The following is a 14,393-nucleotide window of genomic DNA, read 5'->3' as shown; positions in this document are numbered from 1 at the left end:
CTTGTTGGCCTTAGTTCCCAAGTATGTCATGTCATTCCTGAAGACTTTACACGAGAACTTGAGTATTGTCAGATCAAAGAAAGATTTATAAACAGACTTGTCTGTGCACTTAACTCAAATATGACACCCGCTGCTCATTGTCCGGGAATCAGGAGAGTGATAGTTGAACATGCCATATACATAATGGAGTGCAATCCTAGCTACACCAACTGTTTTAGTAAATGCTGGATGATGGAACCACTGCTACCGGTAGAATGCATGGAGCACAGTGTGCCTCTCTCTGCTCTCGTGGCAAGAGCAAAATAACTAATGAACTGTGAGTGGCTACATGGCATCAGCAGTGTCACTGTCACCTGAACATGCATGTATTTTACTCCCTCCGTTCCTAAATATAAAACCTTTTAGAGATTTTAATATGGACTACATAAACAGCAAAATGAATGAATCTACACGTTAAAATATGCCTATATACATCCGTATGTAGTTTATAGTGAAATCTTTAAAATGTCTTATATTTAGGAATGAAGGAAGTACATGATGTTGTACTACTGGTCTATACTAGGACTTGTAGACATGCTCAATTTCTTCACCATAGATGCGAGGTATCGCTTGCAATCCAGGGGGGTCCCATGAATTTAGAGCTGATACCAAACAGTTGAATTGTGTTGGCAAGTCTACATTGTGTGCTGCAGTAAAAGCAATAGAAATAATAGTTGTATTTGCGTGGCAAGACCAAGGAGAAAAAAGTTGAGTTTACTTTGTGATTTCAATGTGAAATGTCAAGCTACTTGCGCATTGTTGTCGTGCGAGTCTACTAATTTCTCAACTGGCTAATACTGCTCCTCCTGTCTAAGAAAGAACCTCAGTCATGGCTAGGATGGGGGGAGATTCCTTAATTAGAATAACCTAATAACATGGTAAAATTTCCAACATCGCAAGTATTGACAGTTCTGCAATTGGCCATTAACTATGTACACACTACAGAGTACCAAACTCTCATAAAACCACGAACTGAACAGATTAGTATGATGAACAACACACGCCGCCAAATTCCAGTACTACTGATAAGACAACTGTAAACAGTAAAGTAAACATCGTGTACCATGATGAGAGCAACGCAAATAATGTTTACTTCAGCGTTGTACATATATTAAACAGATTAATGATGTACAAAGGGCTGTTTTAGAAAGAAGATGAATCTGATTTTCAATTCAATGAGCACCGATTTCAGTTCAGAACGGAAACTCTCCGTCAGTTAGTCTGTTTTCTCAACTGACTAACACTGATATTGGCTAAAGACCATGCAATTTGGTCAGGGATAGGGGAGCCTGAGATTAAACGATTATACTGCAGTACGGAGCATGCAGTGGCATTGTAAATTTGAGGTTATTCCAGCACCGCAAGTACTGAAATTTCAACCAAATCTCACAATTAACAGAATAACTGGGTAGATTTATATACTATTTATGATCTATATATATACAACCCACACCGTCCGGTAAGCCCAAACTAAACCTTGGCGCGAAACAACATTGAGCCGCGGGCAACAACCGGAGAATTGAAGGAACCAAAATCGTAGATGAGAAGGCGGGTGCAGCTCCACACAGCTGAGCCATCCCCTGCGCCGTCGCTGCCCAAGAAGCAGAGGCGCTGGCCATAAGGAACAACGCCTAGTCTCTGGCATCGCGCTGCTCGATCGAGCTAGCCCGAGCTCGTGCATTCCCGCGCACCGAAGCTCATCAACCACGCGTCCCATTCCACAGTCGATAGGCCGAGAGCTCGTGCTCCTGGGCCATACAACTTTCCAGCCAGGTTTCCCAGAAAAGCGCACGCGTCTCAACGATGGTTCATGGGTAAGTGGTGCCGTGCGGCACTGCAGGCCCACTCTTGCGCTAGCTTAAAGATCAATCAGGAGAGAGAACAGATGCGCGAGTAGTGTGGATAACTGCAAACAAAACGGATGCTGCGTCTGGAGTGGACGCGCCAAATCCCATATACATATATAGTACTCCAGAAAAAGCAAAATATCACGTGAAGTGGCCGGCTGGCCCGCGTCTCTTTGAATTTTTTGTTGCGGGAAACATCTTTTTGATCTCGCTGTTCCCTTTTGTAACAATAGAAGAATTAGGCAGCTCCTGCTTTCTCGCGAAACGAGGCTACTCCTGGATCATCGCAAGCTTTCCAATATCATAAGGATACTTGGCTAGATCAGTTTAAAGTTGAGACGGGCGCGTGCTGAAGCTCGATCGTTCAAGCAAAGAAAATGGCCAACGGCAGCGGCGGAGGAGAGCACCGTGTCCAGATACCAGCCCACGGCGCCGCTGGGTCCGCAGGCAAGGGTGACGCCGCGCCGGAGAAGCATCTCAACGGCTTCGTACACGCCGTTGCGCTGGTCGAGAGGCTTGGCAATGCCTTGGGCACGCTGGCCTTCACCTGGGCCACCGTCGTCCTGCTTGGCGGCTACCCCACTGTGCTCGGCCCCGACGATGACTTCGTGTTTGCGACGGCCATAGTTTTCCTGGAAGCAACAAGGTATGTGCGCAGTACGCATGCAACACTACATATACTCCTACACGCTAGCGGTTTTACTCTTTCAAGCACTCTTTAGCTTCTACGTACCCTGGACTGCTAACTAGTGACCTTTTGTTTCCGGAAACTGATCTGTGTTTGTGAATCTGGAATCGGCCGAAAACATACTGATACAAAAGTATATATGCCTCATCTATGCATCAATTCCATCGTACCTAATGCGCAAAAAAGGAAAAAATCTCATCATACCCCTCTAGGTTGTAGCCATGGAATTAGTCGAACCGTTCAAAAGTAGAAACTTCATTTATTTTTTCTTCGTCAAAACTACTCCTACCTCCTGGGTAAATGTTCCAGGAATTCTTGTCCTTGGAGACAAAACATATAGGCGCCCTGATTCGGAGGTCCTTTCCGCGCCAATATTTAAGGGGATCCGGCTTCCTGAATGCACAAGGTTTCTGCATAACAAATCAAAACAGATCAGGTGTAACCCTCTGGCACATTCAGTAAGGCGATCCAGCAATCTTTGTACAGCAGAATTTCACCCCCCAAGTCCACATTTACCACCGCTTAGCAAATGCTCCGAATTTGACATGGAACAACAGAGCTGTGGTTAGCAATTTAGCACCCATTAAATCAACATCACAAATTACCAACTGCTCCCTCCAATTCAAAATGTAGGCCCTTTTTGACTTGGGCATAAGACTTGCAGGTGTAGGCCGAATGCTAATGTCAACCTTCATTTAGTTCCACAACTTATTTTTTTTACCAAATACAATAGCTGCTAGGGTTATAGATTATTTATGAAATTAATGAAGGATTATATAGGATCAACATGAGCAAATATGCATCAAAAGTATAGAAGTACTTCATTTTGGTTACAGTTGAAAAGGCTAAAAAGGACTTGCATTGTGGATCCGAGGGAGTAACCATATTGGTGAAACTGGAACCACCAAAGTGTTCATCATTTCTATAGAAATCTTTGAAAACATTTCCATAGGAATCAAGAATTGGAAAGGTTTTCTCAAATGGGATAATCGCCTTCAAGAAATCTAGGACCCGTCTTCTATCTAGTCTAGCACATGGATTTAAAGAGGAATCATATGAACTGGAATCGAGGAAAATATACTCCTACAAATTATGTTCCACCACCATCAAGCATGCATTAATCTCATCAACCCTTACCCATGGAGTTGAACTGTCGGTGTTTACTCACAACATATGCCATGGGTAGGCTAAAGATGGTGGGAACCGAAGTGACACCGGCGAGCACTGGGACGAGGTTGGTACAAGCATGGAACACACGATGTACCCAGGTTCAGGGCTCTCCGTAGAGATAACACCCCTAATCCTGCCGGAGTGTATAATGCACCAATGAGGCTACAATGTGCTCCTGGAGCTGTTCTACGAAGGAGGAAGAAGGAGCAGCCGGCTCGCGTCTACCTCTCCTGTATGAGTGTGTGTGTGTACGATTGACCGACCCTCTGCATGGAGGGTGGTCGGGGGGTTTTATAGACAAACCCACCGACCTACAGTAAGGATAAAAGTACATGAGTGGGGCCCGGCTGGCAGCCTCGTCGGCTGGCCAAGGGGGGCACTGGGGTCTTGTCTTGTCGCTGGAGGGGCCCGCCGGCTGCGAGGTCCCATCTGGCTATGGGACCCGCCGGCTAGCCAGTGAGGCTCTCGCGTAAGGCCAACACAGGACACGTGTAGTACGTCCAGCGTCGTCTTGCGAGATTCGTCATGGGGTGCTAGTACGGCCGTCTCCACTATTCCCACGTCGAGTGTGATAATGGAGTGGGAGTTTGACGGACCGACACTGTGCAAGATGATGGATCGGAGCCGGAGTAGGTCAGCGGCATGGCCGCCAACACTATACCTACCGTGCGCTCCAATCTTGTACCTTGGCTGATGCGTATTCACCATTAACCGTAGGGTATCGTCATGACCTACGGTCTGATGTGACTTGAGCTCCCTAGCCGGCTAGTCGCTTCACTAGCCGGCCTGGGAACGGTTGTCTCGCCTCTAGCCGGTCGGCGTGGCTTAGACGGCCAGAGGGAGGTAGCCGTCTAGCCCCTAGCCGGCAGGAGCTTCCTAGCCGCCCAGAGAGACTCGGCCGTCTCGCCCCCAGCCGGCAGGAGCTTCCTAGCCGGCCAGGGGGATTGGGCCTCATAGAATGGGTCGTGTTGTTCCTTCAAGGTAGAAGGCAAAGGAGTAGGCTCGATGAGCCTACCCCGGGGTTATCCCCCCGTCATGAACCATCCAACCAATAAATTAGTTTTTTTTGCGGGTAATCAGTAAATTAGCTAGCTAGCTAATAGCTAACATATCTTCGATTATTCTCCTTCTCATTGAAGACTAATGTATAGGATAAATGTCAGATGTTTGCTATATGTTTTTAATGATACCGTTCATATATACCGCAGGATGTTCAGCCGCAATAATAGACTGGATTACCAATTGTTCTTTAACACCAGGGGTGCTTTTAGACCTCCAGGCTGGAATGGGCTTGTTCTGATTGTATGTTTTTCCAGTGTTCTGGACATCCTAACGATATGCTTTTGGCTTTATAAGATGGAAATGTATTTGTCGATGGCAATACAACTTGTGATTGGGCGGTTCCTGTCTGAGCTGTGTCCACGAATTCCAAGACTAGTCAAGTGCAATTTGCTATGGCGTACCACATCGCTATGGGGCCCTGTAGCTGCAGTCGCATTACGCGCTCTCTCTACAGTACTTTCTATCAGACTTGATAATAACAGAATTTACATATGGCTTACCAATGAATCAATTGCCGCATTTATGTCATACCTGGTACTGTCGGTGGTTGTGCTCCTACTGGCAATCAGCAGGCTCAGATTCCCAGTAATCATCAAGCTAGTAGATACTACTCTTGGCAGTAAAGCGGTAGTTTGGCATCAAGTCACTCTAAACCTATGCATGTTTGCTGCACTAATGGTGTCGGTGATTACTACAGTTAGATCATCATACCCATCAGATCTGGTGTTCACAACAGAAGCATATGCTCTAGTGATAGTTTCATTTGGCAACTTACAGATACCAGCAGCAGTGGTGCGTGTCGTACTCGCACTGTTGCGCCTTACAGCACGGGATAACTTCCATGATGATCATCACGAACCAGAAAAGCAAAACATCGTGCCATCTCTAGAAATCTTCTATAGAATGGTGCTTGGACAAGGATTGCTCTATCTTTTGGCTTGTGCAATCGAGTTGTTCTCGTTCATCCCTCGGAGATCACTTGTCCATTCTAGTGGATTAAGAGGTCACTGGGGAGTGGAATCTGTTAATATGTACTATGCATATACCTTGGAGAATCGCATGCAAGGGGGTGTGCTTGCCCCGAACAATATCCGCCTCAGCAACTTTGTCATGGATTCAGTAAACTCAGATTCATCCAAGAAACAGCTTTATGGGATACGGATGATGCACTGCTTTCTGCAAAGGGAGCCAATCAATGAGCAGCTACTTTCAAAATTCACCACTTCTACAAAGACGATGTCACGAATAATCAGAATGTTGGACTGGAAAAGCTCAAACGATACAGCTATCAGATTATATGCTGCAAAGGTCACCGCTGAACTTGCAAAGAACATCCATGTTGTCAGTTTCCCCGGTACAATCCAGCTTGTATCTGCACTTCTTGACACTAGTGGCAGACCAAAGAGAGGAAATCCACTTCTGGACACAGATGATGTACAGGATGGAAGACAAGATCCATTTCTGAATACAGAAGAGAGCCAAAAGCAAGGACATGATGCAGTAAGGGATGCGGCTGATAACCTGCTGGACACACAAACGAGCTCAACCCAACAAGTTGGTATCGACAAACAGAGCTCCTGCATCCTCAGATGCTGGCAGAGAATCTCAGAATTCTGGTCAATTCCCAGGGAGGAGCTGTTGTTAGACCACGATCTTCAACCTGCACTGGCCATGTCAATTATTGACAATCTTGCTGGTTGTGATCAGGATAACTGTCTGGAAATCAGCAAATCAACTGACCTCATCCCGAAGATCATAGGATTCACATGCTACAGAACTGACACGACAATCACCCAGGCACAACAAGAGTTCATATTGAAGTCATCACTGAAGGTTCTGCGAAGACTCACAGGCATTGGCGGGGAAACTGGCATAACACTGCGGTACAAGATATCAAAACATCCCTTCATATTGAGTAACCTTGCAGAGATCTTGGGAGACAACAGGAGCAGCCAGGAATCAAGAAAGTTGGTAGCAGGAATCCTCAGAAACATTGCCATTGATGAGAACACAAGGCAGGAAATTGGTCACGTCCAACTAATCATTACCAGGCTGGTGCAAGAGTTTCTCAATGCAGAAGGAACCATGAGTAGCAATGCTGGTCACTTGTCACGGAAAGCCGCCGGGCAAGCACTGACAATGCTGACAATAGAAAGTGCCCACAACTGCTTGGTTATGTTGAAGGCACCAGATTTCATGAAGGAACTCAAAACTATGATACTGATCCATGATGGCAATTACATATATGTGGCGGCAAGCCTGTTGCGCAATCTGTGCCTGCACGCTCAACACGAGCTCAGAGAGTCAGACCTAAAAGAGTTATCTCATACTTTGCGAGAGGTGAGCCATGTTAATTCAAGGAACAAGTGCACTATTAGAGGTGGATAATGAAAATTACCATTTGCATTCGTTCTTGTGCATAAGTTCTTGGTGGATGTTTGACCTGCAATTTTGTACTTCTGCGCATTTACTTATCACCGAAATGTATAGGTCTAGCTGATAATTATGATATATTTTACTACAGGTGTTGGAAAGAATTACTGACGTGGAAGGGGCAGAACTAGAGACCCTCATTGGCCTTAGTTCACAGATTTGTAAAATCATTCCTGGACACTTTACCCGAGAACTAGAAGACAGTCAGATTAAGCAGAGATTTGCGAGGAAGCTTGTTGATACACTGAATGCAAATATGAAACCTAGTGCTGATTATCCTGGGATCAGGAGGGTGATTCTTGAGCAAGTCATACACTTGATGGAGTGCAATTCTCGCTATGCAGATTGTTTCAGTGAATTCAATATCACCGAAGCACTATCGAGGGTAGAACGAACAGTGACAAAGGCTGAGAGCTACAGGCTCTTCTTGGGCGACGAAGGATTTATGAAGTACAGTGTGCCTCTCTCTGATCTTGTGACCAGAGCAAGAGAACTTATGGGTTGACTGACTACAAGGCATTGGTAGATGGTAGTAGAACTTCTACAACACATTCGGCATTAGTAGATGCTAGTAAGAGTCGTTTAACACACTCAATCTCCTCATTTCATGAAAATAGTTGTAGGTGATTCTCCATCTACAATCGTAGGGAGATGTTCACTGAAATGGAGGAAAGGATACCAAAGTTGATATCAAGAATGCAGGCTGTGGAACAATCCTGGAAACCGAGTCACAAGGCCATGATATCTCATAATTGTAGTCCTACTCTGAGATGAATAATGTTTAATGTAGTTTGCCTTTGTCGAATGAATGGAAAATCGGTTGCAGTGAGAATGAAGGATATTGTATCATACATGATCATATTGTTTTCTCTGTAATTTATTTTTCTGCCTTCTCAACATGATAGTTTAAATTCTTATTCATTTGTCTCCAAATGTTTACCAAACAATGTTGTGGGTGACCAATGTGAGTACTACTCCAACTGGTTCTAGGACATCACTGTTTGGCATAAACTGTTGCACGTAAATTCTCATAAGGTCAGTAGGGATAGAAAACAAACAACCGCGTTAAAAACAAATAAATAGAGGATTGCAGCTGAAGAGAAGAAGATGTCATCATGCTACAGCACAAATACCACAGGGCTGCCTACTGACAAGTGTACTTCGCGTGGACAGGCATGGATATGTTGCAGACAAGTCTAATGCAGATATGAAACGAAGTGCTTGTAATCCAGGAACGACAGGGCAGTTGGGTAACCGAACACAAGATGTCCATGATGCAGCCGAATCCGCACTGTAAACTATTCGGTGATTGCCAGATGACAGGAGCACGTCAAAGTCTCAAAGGTAGAAACAATGGCTAGCTTACGGGGTTTCCATGAGCAAGCAGGGATCAAGGAATACTGTAGCATTACCTCTCTCTCGGGAGAAGCAGAACTGCAGAAGTGTTGCGGAACATCGACAGTTGATGGCTGGCAATTCAACTTGAAATCATAAAGCATGCTCATCCAGCTCCTCCTCCTCCACCACCACCACCGCTCGATCTCACCGCCCCCTCGCCAGCACCAGTCCGGTGGCGGAGCTCGATGACGCGGGTGGCGGCGCAGCCCACGGAGGCCACAGACGACGCCTACCCCCTCTGGCCCCATGCCGGTGGCAGGAGCAGTGCAGCGACGGCTAGCACCACACAAGCAAGGCGGTGGTTCGGATGCCGTGCAGCGCGGCGCGCTTGGTACGGCGACGGGACCTCCGGTGCGTCTTCCCGCTGCGGCGGCAGAGCGGCGGGGGATACGGTGCGGCAGCGAATGGGCGGGCGGGTACGGCCACGGGCTGGGTTCGCCACATGGCCCATGGGCTTCTTTTGTGTTATAAACAACACAGGAACAACTATTTTTTTTAGGGCAGCACGAGGGTAACTAATCATGGGGTTGCCTTAAAAACAATTAAGGAAAAATTTAATCCACAGCGTGCGCACGGGCGTCGTCCCGTGCGGCGGCTCACAGGCCACTCTACTCCTTCCGGCTTCTTGGCATACCGCGCACGTATATAATGATAGCTGGTATAGTTTGCTATAGTAGTACATAATGACAAGGGATACTTTAGTGAGTAGCCTTTTTTTATTGTAACTCGCTACGAGGCATGCATCATTTGCACATGTGCTTGCAATATATCCAAACAAGGGCAACGGCTGAAGGAAAAAAATGAACCGGCTACAGAAAGGAGCAGTGGGGTAGATGGTGCCAGGATGTGTGCAGGTACAAGGGCCAACTGTCGATGTGCTTTCCACTAGCTCTACTCAGCATTTCAATATGCTACATCACATAATCAGATGATCTGCTGTGCATAATCAGAGGTTTTTTCAAATAACATACCTCTAGATAGAATTTAAGTGGCAAGCTTTGTAAACTAACGCGAGAACTAGTTTTATAACGACTTACGAGCTTATATGAGACAACTGCGTATAACTAAACAGATAAACATAACAAAACAACACGTAGGGTTTAAAATACTCGACGAGCCTTTTATGAGACAACACGACAACTGGATTGAATTCAAACTGACAAAGCCAACAAAACACCAGAACAACTGACAAGAATTATGAGACAATATGACAACTAGGTAGAATTAAAATGACAAGTACAACAAAGCATTTATGGTAAGTGGATTGTATAAAGCATTGACAAGCTTTATGAGACAATATGACAACTAATTAGTATTAAAATGTCAATTACAACAAAGCGTTTGTAACAAGTGGATTTTATAAGCAATGAAAAGCTTTATGAGACAACATGACAACTAGGTAGCATTAAAATGACAAGCACATCAAAAAAAAGTGTCGCAAGTGAATTTATAAGCATTGACAAGCTTTATAAGACTACATGGCGACTAGGTAGCATTAAAAATGACAAGCACAATTTTTTTGTGGCAACTGGATTTAAAAGCACCAACAAGCTTTGTACGAAACAACATTAAAACATGGTAATTATGTTATTTCTCTCAAGCAAGTAAGTGGTTAATAATATGGCAAGTTGGTTAAACAATGTGGCAAGTACGAACGTAAAAAAAGTTATCGAAACATGTCGATATGTGATCTAGTTTTAAAGAACTCTTCGCGAGAAAAACAACGGTGAGAACGGATCATCAATCGAATTAACGGTTTTGTAGATAAAACTTTTTAAAATTCAAACATTAAAGAGAATCTTTGATGACATCATTGCATACATGCATGATGGACTGAGAAAGAATTAGTAACAGCATAGCAATACATATGACAAGTACTACATGCATGTGCATGCAGTCAGCCGGCCTCCTTTGTTTTTCTTTTGCAAGTGTTTGTGCGTGCACAGTGAATATCACTTTTTTCTACTAATTAGTAGCCGCTGCACGGGAATACCTAGCTGAGGTGCCGCTACCTAGTTGAGTCCAAAAATTAATCAAGGGGTACCTCTTGCAAGAAGCCTGCTAGTGTCATTTTAGGTGGCTCAGAGCACGCCAACTATCAAGGACTCTCAGTCATCGCTATATATCACTTTTTTCTAATTTTTCTATGTGTTTTCTGGTTTTAGGTGGAACATTCTTCTTGATTATTTTTAAATTTTTTGTTTTTACCAGATTTTTCTTAGATTTAGCATGAAAAGAAAAAAAGAAAAAGTCCGTGAACAAATACGTTTTTTATTTCATAGAAACATAGATTTGATTTCGCGAGAGTCAAAGTCGCTGCCTTTCAAAAGGGAAAAAACGCGTTCTTTATCTTTTTGCTTCCACGGGATGCAGAAATTTGCTTCTCGCGGAAGCACAAACTTTTGAGCAAATGGGCGGGTGGGTACGGCCGTGGGCTGGGTTTGCGCATGGCCCATGGGCTTCTTCTGTGTTCTCCCAAGGAAACAACACTGGAGCAAAAACTAGGGACCTCCTATCTGCCGCAGAATTTGGCAGGGCGTCGCACAGGGCATACTCCCCCTGGGCCGGTCCATGCAAGAAAAGCGAGCACTGTAAAGAACAACGAAAAATGCATTGTGTTACTGCGAATTCAAACACGCGATGTGCCTCTAGTGGACACGGGTATCTTGCCAGTGGAGCTGCTTAGCGCTCGTGAAGAACATGCACCGCGAAGTATTTATAACTAACTATCTCGACAATTCCAAGTGTTTTACTTTTTTTTCAAATATTTCATGAAAATTCTGAATACTTTTTTTAAAATTCTGAACAAATTTTAAAAACTGAACAAGTTCGGGAAAATTATGGCTAATTATTGGATTTGTAATAAAAATTTTAAAATGGGAAGATTGTATGAATTATTGAACCATATTGAAAACAGGAACATTTATTAAATTTCGAACAATTTTTTACAGACATTAACAACTTTTTGAAAGATGTGAACGTTTTTTGAATGTGCAACCAAATTTTCAAACTTGGACTTTTTTAATTAGTGAAGAATTTTTGAAAAAACGGAATTTTGCGTCTGAGAACAAATTTTGAAACTCTGAAAAAATTCAGAAATTACAAACATTTTTAAATATACGAAGTAAATAAATAAAAAGGGAACATATTTTGAACTTATGTACAACTTTTGAAAAGGAAAACATTTTTTAGAACATGAACAACTTTTTTAAACTTCCGAAGAAAATTATAAAACACGAATTTTTTTTTAAATTTGTGAACAATTTTTGAATCTGGAACATTTTTTGAAACTCCTAAAAAATCGAAACATGAAATTTTTAACAATTTTTGAAAATATGAATATTTTTAAGTTTCAAATACTTTTAAAATAACCTACCAAACAACTTCTCGAAAACACAAACAAAATTTGAAAACACGAACATTTTTTCTCCTGCAAAAAGGGACGCATGAACATTTTCAAAAATTGTGAACTAGTCCCTCCGTTTATAAATATTAGTCTTTTTAAATGTTCTATTATGCGCTACATACGGATGAATATAAACATACTTTAGAGTGTGCATTTACTTATTTTGCTTCGTATGTAGTCTATAGTAGAATCTCTAGAAAAGACTTATATTTAGTAATGAAGGGAGTAGTTTTGAAAGCAGGAACAAAGAAAAAACGGGTGCCTCCCCCCCCCCCCCCCCCCCCCCCCCGCCCAACGATCCACGAAACCCGAAGTATCTATTGTATATTTCACTGATATGCACAAGTGTGTATGTATTTGCCTCCCTATCAGCGGTTATATTCAAATCATGGTTCCGCCACTGGGACCGGTCCAGATGGAATGATTGCTAGATCTCCTCTGTGAGAAACATTGACTGTTCGATGCAAAATGTGTTAAATAGGGAATTCCCAAAAACTAATCTAAGGGTATCCCTTGCGGGGGGCCTGCAAGGGTCATTTTAGTTGGCTGAAAGCATATGTAGGAGCTCTCCTTTGGGATTCTATTTCTTTTATTATTTTTACGTATTTTCTGGTTTTAGATGTGATTTTATCTTTTCTCTGACTTTTGAGATTTCGCACGGTTGTTTCTACATTTTGAAAAATATCAAAAATATTACGCGAAAAAACTTGTTTTTTTATTCCATAAAAGGCACCGATTTTTTTCAGCAAGAGACACAGTTGTGCTTCTCAAAAAAGACAAAAAAAATGTGCTTTAGTTGTTGTTTCAGGGGAGTCACAGATTTACTTCTCGTGGAGTCACATATTTGCTTCCGCCAGCGGTATAACTGTATCTCTCAAGAGGTCGGAAATAAATAAATAATTTGTTTTTGGCATACTTTTTTTATCATGGTTTTTAATGAATTTTTTTTGTCAAAACCTATTAACATGGATCTAGTTTTGAAGATCTTAACTAATGAACTTAATGATAAAAATGTTTCAGGATTTAAGCATATGATTTAAAAGATAAATATTTTAAATAAACGAATCTATGAAAAAGATTACGACGGTGTGGATGAGCTTTACAAGCGATACCACTTAACTGGTGATATTGAAACAGAAGATACTCTTAACTAACGATTTTGAAATAATTAGAATGGACAATTTCTAAACCTACGAGCCCGCTGCAGCTTACGGACGACCTCTCCTAACCAATCTCTTGCACACTAATTTGCATGGTGGGGCCGACCCGACGTCAGTTCATAACCCACTATCTGTAAGGGCATGTACATTGACATAGACGGTTGGTGTCTATAATATATGTACATATCAGCTTTATAGACTGCTAAAAATATAACGCTAAAACAATGGTATCTGTTAGGCCGGCTGTAACAGTTCAACTATTCGTAAATATCTCATCCACGAACATGGTCCAAAAGCCCACTACAGCCGACGAACTCGTACAACGTGAAATAAGCAATCTGAACGCAGCGTTTTGTGCGAGAACAGACCGTGGGTATTTGGGCAGACACCCTAGATAGTTTATACCTTATCTCTCTTCCACGTCATGTACTTTCTTACGTGACATGTGTTACAGACAGCTGACTAGATGCCTTTGTACATGCCCTAAAATCTTTGCATAGGTGTAGCAATTTTTTGTGGGAAGTAGCAAAGCTTGGTCTTTTTTTTGGCGGGAAGTAGCAAAGCTTGGTCTGTTCACACAAAAAGAAAAAGAACGCGATAAAGAATAAAGTAGAAAATAGAAATCATTAGTTAGAGGATATCACTTGCAACATACACTCTCACTTCCTCTTATCTCTTGTGATGATAGTGGCACACTTGTCGTACCCTAAAAAAATTGTGCCCTTTCGTTCATTCATTTTCTCAAAAAAAAAAAAACTTTCAACTGTATGTCTAAATCAAAAACCATTTTTATCCTTATATTTCTCACGTCGAGATTTTTAAAACTAAATCACATGTTAATAGATTTGGACGATAAAAAATTCGGAAAAGGAGAACTAAGAGAAAAGAAGAACACGAAACAAAATAAAAGGAAACCCAAAACAAGAATTGCTTTTCACCTTTTGAGAAGCACAGTTGTGCATGTCGAAGCTCGGTTGTGCTTTATAGCGAACTTTTTGAAAAGTACAGCCGATGAAATCACACATGCTCTTCATGCTGAAGCAAATCTACTTGCATGAAGGACAATTGCGTTTTTGACTTCAGGGAAGCACAACTATGTTTTTTCACAAGGTGTGCTTCACATGAGAAAAAAAGAAAAGAAAAAACCACATCCCGTGCTCGCCTGTATCTTTTCTTTCTTAAAATCCACA

The 14,393-nt window shown here is 42.6% G+C and overlaps 1 protein-coding gene and 1 long non-coding RNA gene across 2 annotated transcripts; one reads left to right on the top strand and one right to left on the bottom strand.

The window, feature by feature from the left end:
• Positions 1-2,088: 2,088 nt before the first annotated feature.
• On the top strand, positions 2,089-8,059 carry LOC123424990. Its single transcript, XM_045108669.1, has 3 exons — positions 2,089-2,532; positions 4,953-7,146; positions 7,331-8,059. The coding sequence occupies exons 1-3, from the start codon at positions 2,264-2,266 to the stop codon at positions 7,742-7,744; spliced, it is 2,877 nt and encodes a 958-aa protein (XP_044964604.1). The 5' UTR covers positions 2,089-2,263; the 3' UTR covers positions 7,745-8,059.
• LOC123424991 lies at positions 2,663-9,048 on the bottom strand. The gene is made up of 2 exons (XR_006621769.1): positions 8,652-9,048; positions 2,663-2,984 (listed from the first exon to the last, which is right to left on the bottom strand). It is a non-coding gene; the product is annotated as an uncharacterized LOC123424991 (long non-coding RNA).
• Between the last annotated feature and the right edge of the window lie 5,345 nt (positions 9,049-14,393).

This window comes from Hordeum vulgare, chromosome 2H, assembly GCF_904849725.1.
Source record: "Hordeum vulgare subsp. vulgare chromosome 2H, MorexV3_pseudomolecules_assembly, whole genome shotgun sequence".
NCBI lineage: Eukaryota > Viridiplantae > Streptophyta > Magnoliopsida > Poales > Poaceae > Hordeum > Hordeum vulgare.
This window is presented reverse-complemented; position numbering and strand designations above follow the sequence as displayed.

Bases quoted from the DNA above. Each gene is read 5' to 3' on its own strand.
- LOC123424990 (XM_045108669.1), top strand. From the start codon at position 2,264: ATGGCCAACGGCAGCGGCGGAGGAGAGCACCGTGTCCAGATACCAGCC. The intron at 2,533-4,952 runs GTATGTGCGCAG...TATATACCGCAG, and splicing joins GTTTTCCTGGAAGCAACAAG to GATGTTCAGCCGCAATAATA. The intron at 7,147-7,330 runs GTGAGCCATGTT...ATTTTACTACAG, and splicing joins TATCTCATACTTTGCGAGAG to GTGTTGGAAAGAATTACTGA.